At 43.3% G+C, this 16470-nt stretch overlaps 1 protein-coding gene across 1 annotated transcript in view; it reads right to left on the reverse strand.

The window, feature by feature from the left end:
- LGR5 (leucine rich repeat containing G protein-coupled receptor 5) overlaps positions 1–14739 on the reverse strand; it is a 120846-nt gene extending 106107 nt beyond the window's left edge. The window contains exon 1 of the mRNA XM_074984036.1: positions 14257–14739. Within this exon, the coding sequence (XP_074840137.1) occupies positions 14257–14480 (224 nt within the window). The 5' untranslated portion in view covers positions 14481–14739. The remainder of the gene's footprint in view (positions 1–14256) is intronic.
- Between the last annotated feature and the right edge of the window lie 1731 nt (positions 14740–16470).

Raw genomic sequence — 16470 nt, forward strand, 5'->3', positions numbered from 1 at the left:
GTATATGCAGTAATGTAGGTTTTCTGAGTTCAAAAGTAACTGTCAATCATAATTTTATATCGTATGTTTAGAAAAGAAGTGTTCACAGGTGCAGGCAAATCCAGAATCTTTTTCCAATCTTGCAATTATATTTTCTGTATCACATAGATTGTGACTTTCAAAAGAAATGGTCTTCTGATCGTTATTCTTCATCTTGGCCGTGTCTACACGTGCCCCAAACTTCGAAATGGCCACGCAAATGGCCATTTCGAAGTTTACTAATGAAGCGCTGAAATGCATATTCAGCGCTTCATTAGCATGCGGGCAGCAGCGGCGCTTCGAAATTGATGCTCCTTGCTGCCGCGCGGCGCGTCCAGACGGGGCTCCTTTTTTAAGGGGACTTCGAAGTAGGCAGGGTCCTTTCGAAAAGGAGCCCCATCTGGACGCGCCGCGCGGTGGCAAGGAGCGTCAATTTCGAAGCGCCGCTGCCGCCCACATGCTAATGAAGCGCTGAATATGCATTTCAGTGCTTCATTAGTAAACTTCGAAATGGCCATTTGCGTGGCCATTTCGAAGTTTGGGGCACGTGTAGACGTAGCCCTTATCTCCTAAAATGGTACTGAATTTAACCAGACTACATAATGATTTTGGAATAGGGAAATAATGAGAAAGAGTGGAAGAGTCTTGTAATTCAGATTTGAACTGTGAAAAATCCTTGAGAGATGCATATCAAAATAAATTCAGCACCTTATCTTGCCAATACCTCTAAAGGTTTACTTAAACTTGAAAAACTTCTTCCTAAGTCTTGAATCAGAACTTGCCATGTCTAGAAAACTTTTCAGTTTCCCAACATAATGTTTCTACTGGCTGCTTTAACTGTTTGGACAGAATAAATATGAAGGGGCAAATGCGTAGATGTATTCAGGTGCCCAAAGATGCAGACTGGTGCCTACTGGGATTTTCAGAAGCTTTTCAAAAGCACCTAGACATTTAACTGCTTTTGACAGTAGCCATATAAATAGATTTAAAAATCTGGTTCAAATGGGTTCTGAAGAAAAAAAAAATATATCCATAAGCTTACTTTAAAATTTACTTTTTTTTTTAAAGCCATATTGAAAAATTCAAAGACTAAAAAAAAATCCTTCAGGACTGTTTGCTTTTTCTAAGAAATAATTTTAATAAATACAATATAAATAATTTACATGACCATCACTGCAGTAGAACTAATTAGCTCCTATCTGTTCTTATGTTGAAAGACCTTGGCTGTGGAGATTTCAAGAGTCTTTTATGTCTCAGGAAGTCATGTGGAGGAGATCTCACCATGCATCAGGAAATTTCATCTAGTCAAATTGATAGTCCCTTTGTTTAATCCTACCTGGTAACTGCCTTTTAAGAAGGACCACAGCCAGTGCACTTGTGCCACATCACGATTCTCAAGTGAGCTTTAAAAGATGGCAGCTGAGCCTAGAAAAGGAGAGATCTGGAGTCGTCTCAAGTGGAGGACGGGGCGCAGTTAGAACCTAGAAATGAAGGTGTAAAATCCCCTGGTTTGTTTGTTGATTGTTCTACTTCTGCTGATAAATAAAAGTGCCTAGAAGAATTTGTGGGTATGGAAGGGGGATCCTACAGGCTGCGGGAGAAGACTTGCCACGTTACACTATGTTTATCAGATGTACCATGACATCTATGGTCAAGGCCTTTTGGTGCTGCAACAGACTAGAAATTCTGCAGCACGGCAGCGGCAGGTATTATTAACAACTGAGGTTTTTACTGAACATGAAAATAAATATTGCCATATGGAATTCAATTTACTTTACTCTGCCCCCAAATTTTTGTGTTACTCAAGCCAGCATGGTGTGACACTCCATTTCCCTCTGATGGTGAGCAGGCTGGATAGAGATTGATAAACCTGCTACAGCTGCAGCTGAATGAGCTAGGTCTTTTTGCTCAGGACGGAAAGGCTCATGCTTTACAATCCACTTGTCTCTATACATCACATTTTTGTCCTGACAATATAAAATTGTGCCAGGAAAGTTAACAGGGGAAGTTTGAGTTTTGGCAGCTGGGCAGAAAATATTTGGGACTTCCATCAGTTGGAAAGGCACTGGACAGATTTTGGGATTGTGGGATAAGCATTTTAGCTAGATGGTTCTGGTTAGAAAATAAACGTACTCTTCCAGGTCTGCAGTAGGATGAGTACTGTCTGCACCTGATTAATATTACAGGGATGGGTGTGATGGAAACCCAAAAGATAAATAACTGTGTATGGAGATCTAAAGCTTTAAAAAACCCTCCAAGGAGTTTCTGGTAGCTTTATGTCTTGCAAAAACCTTCAAAGAGCAGCTCTCTGATAGCCTTTGAACAGTATGCCTTCTACTCTCCAGGACTGCTCAGCCCACACAAAGGCACAGCTGATACTCTAGTCTTATTTTCACGATAATACACAGAGAGGTCATCTCTACATTAGCAAATCTTTCAAAAGAACGCGGTACTTCTTCCAGAGACCCTCTTACTCTCCCAAATGAGGAAGAGTGCCTTTTTCTGAAAAATTCTTTCGGAAAAAAACATGTATAAACACTCTGTTACAGGGGGCCCTTTGTTCGAAAGAGCAGTCCTCATGGTACTGGATTTTTTGATCCCTGGCCCCTTCTTTTGAAAGAGCAGATACTGTGTGGATGCTCTCTTTCGAAAGAGCAGATTGCTCTTTTGATCTGCTTTTTAGTGTGTGGATGTGTTCTTTTGAAAGATCACTGTAGTGTAGAGGCAGACAGAATGTTTACTTTAATTGATTTAATCTATATTAATATATCATGTTTGGTACACACACAGGCATCTTAATGTCATCTTTTTAAAACTCTGAATAATTTTAATGCAGGGGGTATATACTCTGAAATAAGCAAAACTGCTAATGAATATTATTTATAATTGCTGTAATCATGTAGTTAAGCAATTATTCATTCCTACATCTGTTTGTGTATTCAGTAGGTGATGTTTGGATAAAGAATTAATAATTTCCCCTAAAATAGACACACAAAGGCCCAGCATCAAGTTTAGTAATAAAGCTAGTAGTGGTGTATCAGGGGTCTGATCTTCATGAATAAAGTCAACGGAATTTTGTTCTTCATTTCATTGGAAGCTAAACTGACTCTTAATCAGTTATCAAACTTTTATCAGAACAGATTACGCTAACAGCATGTTGAGGGCATGCACTGTTTTACTATGTGTTATGTTTCTCTTACAGAGATAAGACATGAGCCTTCTCCCAAATCCTCCTTCTGCTGCAACTGTTTCAGGGCCAGAGCACGTTCCTCCATGATGCACAAGAGGTGTGGTGCCACAACCAGGACAAGGATGGTTAGACCTAGCGGTCAAAGCAGGAGTTGGGAATCAAGCTGAGCCCAAGGCAGGCCAGAGGGTGAACCAAGAGTCATGTGTCAGGCAGGGCCAAGTTACCAGGAGAACAGAGTTGTGCACCGGGGTACAGACAACCTCAAATAGCAAAATTAAGGGTAAACTGGAATCAGAAGTCAGAATCTAGGCTCTATCACAAGGAGGGCTTGAAGCAGAGGGAGCAGGGTTGTTGCTTAGTTGTGCCCTTCATGGCTTTCTAGTTTAACTACTAACATTGGCAAATCAGGGAGATGAGAGAGGTTGCCACTTAGGTCTTGCTTGGTGTTACTTCTGGCTAGTCTTCCTTCTCCATGCCCTTCCCATTCCCATAAATGTTCCCAGTGCCAAGGGCTGCAGGGAGGGAGGTGTAGGAGCTAGCTGTAATGATTCTAAATCCACTGGCTTTGTGTGGGTGGTTTTAAGCCCCTTTGCACTGCCAGGAGCTGAAAAGGAGCAGAGATGGGGGGGCAGGTCCCACAGACTTCTCCATTGCACATTAAGGCTTTACTTAAAAGGGGCCTAAGGCTAGAACCAGATTCCTTCAAAATGCAGAATCATCATCAGGAGTTCCACAGCCCACCTGCTTACAGAAGTTACTCAAATCCTGATAAAGGTGATTCCTTTCAGAGGTGGCTTTCTATTGTGTACAAACTGAAGCCAGACCCTAGGGGAGACATTCAGAGAGGTGCTGCAGATACTCAGTTTCCCCTGACTGCTTTCTCCTCCAGTCCAGTGTCAGTGTTTCTCTGCCAATCAGGCATGGGATTTCCAAGGAGTCACGCAGGCCAAGAAAGGATCTCTTGGTTAAACAGTCTACAGCAGAAATAAGAGTGGTCCTCCCAGGCAAATGTGAGAGGAGGCTAAACATGGGGAAAGCAACTGGGAGATTTGGAGGCAGTTACATCCACTCCTCTGATACCAGTATCAGAGAGGTAGCCATGTTAGTCTGTAGCTTCGAGAACAACAAGAAGTCTTAAGCTTTTGTGGGCAAAGACCTTCTTCATCAGATGCATGAATTGGGCGGCGGTGTCAGAGGGGTATTTAAAGAGTGGGCTCCCAGTAAGAGGGAGGGCCAGAGCTGACAAGGTCTATTCAGCAAGGTGGAAATGGCCCAGTATCAACAGTACTTATCAAAAGAGGAAAAAACAAGTCAGTTCAGACAGGGGGATGTGAGCCTTTGTCAGAGACTTCTTGTTGTAGTCTGATACAGAGTGTTTGTTTGCCATTTGTTACTCACAGTTGCAATTTAAGAGTGGTGAGATTACATTTACTGGCTTTTAGTATGCTTTTCATTTTCCTGCACAGGAATGTCCCTGGAAGTTTTGGTGCCTTATGCAACCCCTGAGTGGAGGCTCCTCCATGTGGGCGGAGGGGTTGTGCTCACAGCCATGGAGGTAGAATCTCAGGATGTGATGTAGGCAGGAGCGGGGCATCTGGGCAGGGAGGCAGCAGGGGTCAGGTCCAGCCCTACACATCTCTGGGGGAAGGGGTGGAATGGGACAGGGCAGAGGTGGAATGGGGAAGGAAGAGGCAGGGTAGGGTTGGAGCTGGAGGTGCCCCAGGCCCACTAAGAATGGCCTGGCTGGGCATAGCCCATGCAGGAGCTTGCTGCGGTGTATGGTGGTCACTGGATCCAGCACGGCACCATACACTGCACACTGCTACCTATGGTATCATGGAATTTGGGGCAACTTGGTGCCCAAATTTCATGGTGTCCTATGTAGCTGTGTACTTTCTTCAGTGGGGTGCGTTTACACTAGGAACTAACTTCAAAGTTAACTTCGCAGGTAGGCACTACATTGAAGTAGCCAGCAGAGAGTCTTCGAAGTCCTTACTCCATTCCTGGGAATGGAGTACTGCCCTTCTTTGAAGTTTAACTTTGAACTGGGATATGTGTAGATGCTCAACTTTGAAGTTGTTTTTGTAGTGTAGACACAGCGTTGGTGGGGACAGCCCTAGATGTATAGCCAGGAGACTGAAAGCTTTTCTTTCCAATATAGAACACAGTGCTGTGATTATGGCCTTTGTTGTCTCATGCTCAAATCACCATATATATCTCACCACCATACTGGGGCATCTTACATTCATTTGGAAGCTGACGCAGAAGATGCCAAATCACTTCTCACACGAGTATCTAAATGTGTGCATATTATACCAATACTCTGATCTGTTCATTTCTGGATGGAGTTCCAAGCGCTAGTTTTGACCAACAAAGATCTAGCTGGCTTGGAGCCTGACTGTCTGAGTCTGCCCCTCTATCTCTATGGTGGTCACCGCTGCAGTCAGTGGAGGTACTCGACCTGAAGCTTTCTTGTTATAAAAAGGCAATGGTGTTTTGGATGGGCGTTCTCCTGCAGAATTCTCTTGCTTTGCAACTCATTGCCTGCTCTCTGGTCCAAAATGGTATGTCTACACGGCAAAGTTATTTTGAAATAACGGCCCTGATTCAAAATAACTTTGCGAGCATCTACATAATGCAACCGCTATTTCGGATGCCTTATTTTGAATTTGATAAACCTCAATCAGTGAGGAATAGTACCTATTTTGAAAGAGATATTTCAGAATAGGGGCCGCGTAGACAGGGACTATGGGTTATTTCAAAATAAGCTACTCCAAAACCTTTTGGGAGTAAGGGAACGTCAAAGCTGTGTGGGTACTTTGAAGAGCCCACAGCTAGATGGCTAGCTGGTGCCTCAAGGTTAGCAACATTGAAGTTCATGTGGCAAGAATTATGGTAATGAGGTGCTGCATATGCAGCAAAGCACCTCATTGCTATTCACTGATTGGGCTCATTTACATGCCCCCTTTGAAGGAGGGGGCTAGTGTACATGAGCCCAGTATTTCATACTAGAGGCCCTGGAAGCACACTGGCTAAGTCTACACTAGAGGGTTTTGTCAACAAAAGTCACAGAGCGTTTACACAAAAAGTGCATTTTGCTGACAGTCTGTCAAGAAAACTCAGCACTTCTGCCAACAGCATTCTGCCTCTCCTCGATGAGGAATAACACCTTTGTTGACAGTTTCTGTCAACAAAAAAGCCGTGTAGTTGCTTTAGGGGACCCTCTGTCAACAGACAGAGTTCTGGGTCACTGAACAGCTGTGCTCATCTGCTGTGCTTTCGGTCAGCTGTTCTGTCAAGAGAGGGATGGGCAATCCGGACATTCTATGTCGACAAAACAGATTGCTTTTTCAATCCGCTTTTGTGTGTGGATGCACTCTGTCAACAGCAGTTTTGTTGGAAGACATCTTCCGACAGTAAGTCTGTTGACAGATTGCTGTAGTGTATACGTAGCCAGTGCTTCCAGGGCCTCCAATCCGAAATAGGCTCTATTGTGTGTGGATACAATATTTCAGAATGGCCATGTCTACACCAGCTCCCACTTCTGGAAGGGGCATGGTAATGAATGGGGTGGAAGATGCAAATGAGCTGTGGGTTAAAATATCTTGTTCCTCATTTGCATAATTCCATGAGACCTTGCTGCTGTGTAGTCGGGGCTCCTTTGGAAGGGAACAGGGGTCCTTCTGAAGAAAATCCAACTTCCAGAAGACCCTTCTTCCACAAAAGAGATATTTTAATCCATGCCTCATTTGCATCTTCTACTCCACTCATTACCATGTCTCTTCCAGAAGTGGGGGCTGGTATAAATGTGGTCAATAAATTTTGTTTATTTTTGGGGATTCCCTATATGTAGATGTGTTATTCCACAATAGTTTATTTTGGAATAATAACTCCAGAATAAACTATTCCAGAATAATTCTGCAGTACAAACATACCCAAACTGTCCAGGTTTGTTGCCTTTCTTTTTATAGAGCTTTCAGGAAAGGAGATATTGCTTATGGATAGTAAGAAGGGATGGTGGTGTATTTTTCTCTATTTTTTTTTCTTTGCTGTGAGATCTTAATTAGCTACTGGGACATATAGTGGAAGTTGCGACTGGTTTTGTCTTCCTTTGGTTGAGGATTCGGTTTTTTTAATGGAGGCAATGGTACTCACTGCTGCTTGTGATTGAAGGCCTAACCTCCGATGCCTTCCTTCCAGGCTGCCCTGCTCCTGCCCTACACAGTTCCCGTTTCAAGTGCCCTGAGCACAACCTCCTTCATGGAGGGGCCTCCACTTGGGGGGCTGCATAAGGCACCAACACTTCTAAGGATGACTGTATATGCACACCACTGGAAAATGACTCTATAAACAAAGAACGTTGCAATGGGTGTATTTATTTCTGTTCTTAACCCTACAGACCTTATCCTCCTATCACCCGCCCAGTGGAATTACACAGAAATTATTCGTACCTTATAAATACAGAACATTTAACCTAAGGACTTGTCCAGTGAGTTGTTAATCCTGAAAGAGGAATAAGAACGTTTTGAAGCTGGCCCTTCACTTTGAAGATACTAAAGCATATATTCTATAGCTGAAAACTATGATTAATCCATTTTATATGCCAAAGACATTGCACCAAATTCTGATTGCATTAACATTAGTCAAAGCGAAAGGGTCAACTCCATATTTGCAATAACGTTAATGGAGAAGAATCTGATCAACTGGAAGGAAACAACATTAAATTGTGCATAAATGACCTGCAAAGAATTCAGAAAGCCATGCATGTGAATGAAGAATTCTTTTTGGTGAACTGATCAGTAAAAAAGAAAGCATTTTGGCTGCAAAATTGGGCAGGAGTTTTAAGCATCTGAAAGACAAATGACACTGGAGAAAATACTGGGTTAACAAGAGAACACTTGAAGAAAGTCTAATCTCAGCTGGCATTCTGACTAGGAAGGTCAGCCCAGTGCACGCGTTCTCAGCTGGAGTCGGGCTCCCTCTGCCAGGCCAATTGTCCTTTGCACTTCAGATACCAAACCAAACTGAAGGTGCCGTCACCCTGCCAGCTCCTTATATTCTATCAGCCTAAAGAGAGCTTCCTTTTTCCTGTCAATTTATGTATAATTTCCTTATGCTACAAAGAAGGGAGGTTGTGTGTGTGAGTGCCTTTTTTTTTTTTGAATAGCACAAGGCTCTTGAGAAAGCAGTGTAAAGACCCATTCTTTAGTAGTATGTTCCCAGTAAGAGTGACGGTCCGCCATTTTTAAAAAGAGGGTTTAATTTGGATTTTACTGATTTTCAAACTCAGTCTCAGATCTACTGTTTACATTTTAACACTACATAAAATTCCTATTAAAACATGCAAAACATTTGAGGTTCAAAATGCATCGTGAAAAATACCAGTTTGTATATATTTCTGATTTATATACATACTCATAAATGTCATGAGCAAAAGTTACATAGGGGAAAGGAATTTGAGCAATTTTCTTTTCAGAGTAGGGTTAGAATTGAATCCTGATTTCACCACTGTAAGTCCAGAGGAACTTCAGAATTTGGCCATCTGTCTGTTGAAACGGTGAAATTATATTAAGCCACTTTTCTGGGCCAATTTTCCAAATATTAGTTTAAATCATATGGCAGCCATTTATTTTATTTCAGCTAGAGGACATCAAGAATTGTTTGAAAAGTCTGAAATCTGTAAACAAGTATTTCCTAAAGATAAGGCAGGTATTTTTACTAGCCATGACACACCTGCACACTGACAATTGATCTGGAGGTTGCAATAAGACTGATAAAGGCTTGCTCTTGCCTGAGACACTACTCTACTATTTGATCTCCTTGATATCCTGAAAGCGATTTCAGTTTATCTCAGACTGTGAGGCATGCAGGACTGAATTTGTTTCAGAGGGCGGGGAAAAGATAAACAGAAAAATGTGTCCATTTATTCAAAGATGGTAGTTGGAGAAGGGCGGGGGTTGCAGGTTTTGAGTATTCTTGTAATAAATATAACTGAGCCCTTTTCTTGGAAATGTCTGAGCAGTTCACTTTGTTTCTGGGAACACAATTTTACTGTTCTTTTCAGAATACTGAAATCTTTAACTTTCAAATATTCTAATTCAGTCCTTGAAAATTTTCCATGGGCTTAATAGCACATATTGAATATATTATATTGTTGTGGAAAATGAAAGGAGATCAGAATTTGTGAAAACAAGAATACATTGTAAGAATTGAAAACATTTTGGGATCTGTTTTTCATATATTTTACCAGCTCCTATAATTTATACTCCTAATTGACATACTAGACAAATTTATAATTTACTCAAAATTAAATCTTATTTGAGGCAAATAAAGCTTAACCAAAGAATTTATGAAACAAACCATAAAGGAACAAAACAAATTATCGTACTATCTACAGCTAACTAAAATACAAGATTATGGAAACAACAGAAGGCCCATGCCTGCATTTCTCTTTCACTCACATGTCTCCATTGAATTACTGACAATTTGGGTGTGCACGAAATGCAAGATTTGTTCTACTGGGGTAAAACTGCCATTTGCAATAAGTTCACCTTTCCCATGGTGGAAATAAATAACCAAGAACATGTAACTTTTTACAGTTATCATTTAAAATTGTGTAAGATAAGTTGTAAAAGAAGCTCTTCAGTTGGGGTATGTCAACACAGCATATTTATTTTGAAATAACAGCTGTTATTTTGAAATAACTATCTTAGCATCTACATGACGCAACTGTTAATTTGAAATAAATTTGAAACAGTGGTTGAGTTATTTCAAAATTGGTAACCCATATTGCACGAGGAGAAGTGCCTATTTTGAAATTGTTATTTCAAAATAGTGCTGTAAAACAAAGGACAGAGCCCATTTTGAAATAAGCCGTAATGCATCCAATGACACTATTTTGAAATAGGCTCCCTGTGTGTTGACGACGTATTGAAATACATTTTTGTGTGTAGCAGTGTTATCTGGAAATAGCTATTTTAAAATATCTATTCTGTAGTAGCCTGTTCGAAATAGGGCTGCTGCATAGATATACCTAGACGCTACATCTACACAAGAGGGTTTTTCTGGCAGAACTGGGCTTTTTTTTTTTTTTTGGAAAAACCCATAGACTGTCTACATGCAAAATGTGCTATGTTGACAGTCTGTCAACAAAACTCGGCACCTCTGCTGGCAGCATTATACCTCTCCATGTTCAGATATAACACCTTTCTCAACAGTTTCCTGCCAACAAGACAGCCGTGGAGATACTCTGAGGCCCTTTTGTTGACTGATAGGGTTTCCGGTTCACCGGGTAGCCCTGTTTGCAGAGCTTCTGGTCAGCTGTTCTGTCAAGAGAGGGACAGGCAGTTTGGCTGTTGTTTGTCAGCAGAGCAGATCACTTTTTCAATCTGCTTTTATGTGTAGATGCAGTCTGTTGACACAAGTTTTGCCAGGACATCCCTTCTGACAGCCACTTCTGTCGACAGATGTTTCTTGTGTTGCTGTAGCCTTAGTGTGTTACTAAATCTTTCCTTAAACTTTGAATATGGCCATATTTATTCTGTGGATTATCAGTTATTTTGGACACAAATGGTAAATGCATGATTAAAACACAGAAGTGAGTATCAGGAATTCTAGCTTCAGTTCCTAGTTGTCTCACAAAAACTTTCCTTGTGATGTTTGGCAAATTGCTTTCTGCCTCAGGTTTTCCTTTCCACTGTAAAAAATCAGGATTATACTTCACCAGGTCACAGCATTGATATCAGGCTTAAAGGGAGTTCCATGTGTGAAGGACTCACAGATCTTGGCTCTTAGTGTTTGCTGAAGTACATTGATGAAACAGCAACATATTCTTTACTTACAAGTATAGTCCCTGTGCTGCCCTCTATCAACACATGGAATTCACATGAATATCAACAGGAATTGAGTACATGTATTTAGCAGATTATTTCTTCTTAAGAAAAATATAAAATTGAACTTAAAAAGTCAAAGAGCATGCAATAGCAAAGAGATAACTATAAACACCAAAACGTTTTTCTAAGGAGGGAGAGAATTGCTATGTAAGTTGGAAATGTTGAATTCTGTAGCTGGATCCTTCTGTGGACTTTATCAGCTATACTACAATACCACCATAGCACAGTGTGCATAGATTTCAGTTAATACAATAGATTATAATACTATAAATAATCTCTTGTACCGCAATAAACAAGGAACAACCTTCTCCACCCTCCCCCCACCATTTTTAACACAATCTCTGGTGTCTCTTTTCTTTTTTTCTCCATCAGGTGAAGCGTTCAAATAATATATAAGTAGGTGGAAGTCTGACAATATAAAATTTTACAGTAGATCATACCATGATTATGTGTATTACCAGGCCAAATGTGTATGGGAGCATGTCTAATAGCAAGATAGGTTTCAGAGAAGGGGGGAGTTAGTGTAAGGATTTGAATCAAAACACTCATGTTTTGGGAGAAAAATGTATTGTAATGAGTGGGAATAAACATCTCTGTTTTCAGCAAAAGATCTATAAAAGATAAAATCTGGCTGGCAGCTACCACGCAGAAAACACTTTTGTAGGAAATATGCATGTTTTAAAATTTGTCATTCTTATCCATCTGAAGAAAATGAGACATGACAGTTCTTTGTTTACACAAGATAGGAGGTACTCTACAGCATAATTAGGCAATACTTTATCAGTCAAATGAGAATAGTCCTGAGCAAATGGTAAAGAACAGTATCACGCTTTTTAAAAACTCTCTCATCTGTGACTTTCTACTTTCTACAGGACAGCTAAAATACTACGTATAGACAGTATTGGCTCTTTAAAATTCCTCCTTTCCTGCAGTGGATTTTCTACTTTTCAGGACATAGTCTATTAAATCATCGTGAATTCATGAAGAAACCCCAAGAGACTCCCCCACCCTCATAGACAACAGGAATTTAGAAGACTAGAACTGCATAATCGGGAGCACCATTCTTTGAGAAACAGATCACTAGAAGGATGTATTTTTCAAACAGAAGCAATCCATAGTACCAGGATTATCATCATCATGCTTGGCTATGTTTTCATTTTTCAAAAATTAGTTAAGAAACAGGCCCTCAAGAAATGGGCCACTTTCCAGTTTTAGCATTTATCCCATCAAGTTAAGTATTTTATTTCTGTCTTTACTACAGTCAGAATAGTTATTCCAATTATGACTCTTCAAAGAACACAGTAAGCATCAAGCGCTGTTTTTCTCTCATAGTTCGAGCCCCAGCCTGTTCCTTTTGAAGTCTATGGCAAAATTCCCATTTGGCTTCAAGACTATACCCTTATTCAATATTTTACTGTGTATGTGAAAAGTTCTGTTTTATAGAGTATAAACTGTCATTCACCATCCTTGTTTCTTAAAACATGGCAATTCACTCTGAAATGTCCAAATTTACTCTAAGTAATAAAACAAACAAAAATGAAATTGCCATAATAAGTAAGAAATGTACTAAATAAGAAACTTATTATGAGGCAACTTAACTGATAACAGTCTGGTAGATTAGGAAACCTCAGCTGGTAGAAAATAGTAACAGTCATGTTTTTCAATTATTTCAACGTCAGGGTAATTTTAAAAATGTGTGTACTATCAAGTTAAATTTAGGAAACAGTAATTGAACAAAATCCGTTTTACCATTACCTGAGAATATAATCACTACATTTAAGTCCTAGTCACTACTCTGAACAACATACATTTAATATTCAGATTCTTCTATCCAAATACAGTAAACATTTTTTTCTTTTATCAGTGTTATTTAGCTCCCTCTTAATATATGTCTGACAGTCATAGTTTATTATTCACACAGCATGGTTTTTTTGGTTTTTTTTGCCAAGTTTATGGGTTTTTTTGCCAAGTTTTTTTTGCCAAGTTTCGCACCTGTAGGTGAAGGGGAAAATTATTTCAGAATGTTTTTTTTTTCCCCACTTGAAATTTGGATTTATAATCCCATCAAAGAATCTTCATGGTAAGTGTTGCAATAAGTACATCAACAGGAAAAAAAATCCCACGGATAAACACATTCAGTGCCAGATATACTATATCATGATACAGAGAACAGGGATAAAGTTAATAAGAGCTTGGGCAGGTCTGCAAAACTGTGCATAGTCAGATATGAAGACAATTTAGAATGTCAGTAAAGTCAGTGCCCCAAAAAACACAAAAATCAAGAAAGACAAACCAATGACAAAACCAAAACCCGCGGATTTTTCAGTCTGAGTTTTCCCTTGTGTCCCCCTTCAGCCCAAGGCAATCAGCAGAAGCGTACAGCAAATAGAGACTCAGTTGAAATGGTCATACCAGGCCAGCATCTTTCGGTCATGAGACAGACCAGGGCGAGTGGTCCCAACGAAAGCAACGAGTATCTAACCTCCGAACAGCTCCCATAGGGTTCCAACCACCTGTTTCACCCGGGGCCAGTTAAATCAGGCCCACGTGTGACCTGCTGTGCTGGGTGACGGATTTCCTTGTCCCGAACGCCAGAAAGCAGCCGCGCTGTATTTGAATGTGAGCGCTGCATTTTACCCGCCCTGGCTGCTTCCTTGTATTACCTTCCCAAGCCCTGGGACAGATCAGCTCAGTGTTAAATCCGCAGCAGCAGTTCAAAGCCTTGTCCCGGGCAGCAAAGGGAAAACAGGGCACTGGTAGCGCTACCGCAGGCTGTGCCGGCGTCTCACTGTAACTGGCCCAGCGGACAGCAGCCCTCGCAGCCCGGATCCCTCGCTGAGCGGGGCTTAGGGACTCACGAAAGCGGGGACGGAGGATGGAAGTGGATTCAAACCCTCCAGCCCTGGTGCAAGTTAGGGATCCGGAGCGCTCCCGCGGGAGGCGGCTGTCATCTCGGTGTAGCGCGGCTGGCTCCCGAGCCAGCCCAGGTGCACGATCGGCCGGGCGAGGGGCTGAGAGCCCCCTCGCCTGCCGCCCCCGGGAGCCTGCCTCGTCCCGCTCCCGCTCCCCCTCCCCCGCAGCTGGCGCGGGGCGACCCTGGCTGCCCGCCCCCCACCCCCGTCCAGCAGCCCCGCCGGCGGTGGGGGCGCCACTTACAGGTAGGAGGTGAAGAGACTGAGGTTGGCGGGCACGGCGGTGAGTCCCCGGTCGGAGCAGTCGGCCCGGAGCAGCATCCCGTCCGGCTCACAGCGACACAGCGCCGGGCAGCCCCGCTGCCGCCTGGCCGATCCCCCGCCGCCGGCCCCGGGCAGCCCGAGCAGGCAGAGCAGGAGCAGGAGCAGGAGCAGGGGCAGCGCGCGGGCCGTGCAGGAGGTGTCCATGGTGCCAGCGGCTGCCGGGTTGGAGCCCGGCTGCGGAGGGAGGGCGGACAAGCTCGTCCGGCTGCGCCGCAGCCCAGGGAAGCAGCTGTTGCAAGGGCGCCGCCCGCCCCCGCCGCGGGGAGCTGCCGCCGCTGCTGTGGCCGCCCGCGGAGCGCGCGCTGCTGGAGCCCGAGCGGCGGCCGGCGTGCGGCGCTCTGCAGGCTCATGGCAGCTCGCACGCTGCTTTAAAGAGCCGCCGCCGGCCCCGCGCGCCCACTGACGCCGCCCAAGCTTCGCCCGCGGCCGCGCTCCTGCGTCCCGCCAGCGCCTGCGGGGGGCGGGGAAGCGCGCGCTGGGGGGCGGGGAGGGGAAAGGCGCTCTCGGACGCGTGCGCTACCTGAGGCGGGCGGCGGGCTGGAGCTCGGAGCGCTGCGGGGTGCGGGGCCGGCTCAGGCCAGAGTCGGGGGTAGTGCAGGGGGCTGTGTGCGAAGCGGCGCCGCGCCGCCGCCGGGGGCCGAGAGTCACTTCTGCTGCGAGCTCCCTGGCTGCCGAGGGGAGACCAGTTCCCCGAGAGCCCTGTGGGCGCCTTGGAGGTTTTCACCCGCGGCTCTCCTGCCCCCACCTGCGGTCACACCGGCCAGGCGTCCCGGGAGGTGGCATGTGGTCTGTAGTTGGCCTGTCAGCAGAAAGCCCAGCTGAGGGCAGTTTGCGTGGCCTCGGAAGCCGTGTCCAGTCCAAGGCCAGTGCATCCCTCCAGCTCTGGCAGCGCACCCTGGGACCCAGCGGGGCAGCATTCAGACAGTCCTACAGGTGGTGTCCTTAGCAGACACGCGGTCTGTATGGTTGTTCAGAACAGATATAGACCATCCGATTTGCTCGCCATGGGTTAGCATTCCAGAGGTAAGGAATTTTCAGGCAAAAATGATACAGCATCTGGATTGTGTAGAACAGTGGCACATAGTGGGCTTGAAATGAAAGACATTCTTCATTCTGAGGGACAGTTTAGTGGCATGTCTGGCCCCATCAGACCAGCTGAAGTAACACTATACTTAGAGACAGAGTAGGCAGTTGTCTACAGCACTTTAATATCTCATTAATGTGAGTGGCTGCAGGCTTTGAAGGATGTGCATTTTCCAGTTGCCATGGGGTGGAAAAGCTCTTTGCAACAGCCTGTTAACCAGCATCCCCTTTACTTCAGTAAAATACAGGAGCGGCGCTCATTCTTTTCAAGGGTGCAAAATTCCTGTAACATTCGTTGCTTTCATATTTTGATTAACAAGCTCTGACATGATATTCATAGTGATTCTGTATAGTTCTGACAGCTATATTTATTTTATTTAGGGGTTGAGCAACATATAAAGTTATCATCCTGTGCTTTAATTATCTTTTAACATACATTTCAAAAGCCCATAGAGAAATTAGGGTCAAACTTGTATTGTCTTTCTAAGAGAGCTGTCTCCTTAACTCCTATTTGTGCCTTTAGAAATCCTTAAGGGTACATCTGTACAACAGCCTTATTTTGAAAAAAGCTATTCTGGAAGAGCTAGTCCAGAATACTTTATTTCAAAATAATGCTTCTACACATGAAACGCATTTTGAAATAGCACTTAGCTACTTCACAGTACAGTGTCTACAAACAATAGAGCCTATTTCAAAATAGAGCCATTGGAGGTACTATGGCTTATTGCAAAATAGGCTCTATTTCCTGTCTAAACAACCACCCATTTGAAACAGCTGTTTTGAAATAGGCACTATTTCTCCTAGAATGAGATGTACCAATTTCAAATAAGCCAGTTTAGAAATAATTTTGAAATAGTGGTTGCATTGTGTAGACACTAGGATAGTTATTTTGAAATAATGACTTTTTCAAAAAATCCCTGCTCTGAAGACTTACTGTAAGTTAACAAGGGTTGGATTCACATCTGGTGTAAATTAGTATCATTCCATTGACTTTCGTGAAGTGATACTAATTTCTACCAACTGTGACTCGGTCCCTGCGTTTCTGTTGGGG

This window comes from Carettochelys insculpta, chromosome 1 (assembly GCF_033958435.1).
Source record: "Carettochelys insculpta isolate YL-2023 chromosome 1, ASM3395843v1, whole genome shotgun sequence".
Classification (NCBI taxonomy): domain Eukaryota; kingdom Metazoa; phylum Chordata; order Testudines; family Carettochelyidae; genus Carettochelys; species Carettochelys insculpta.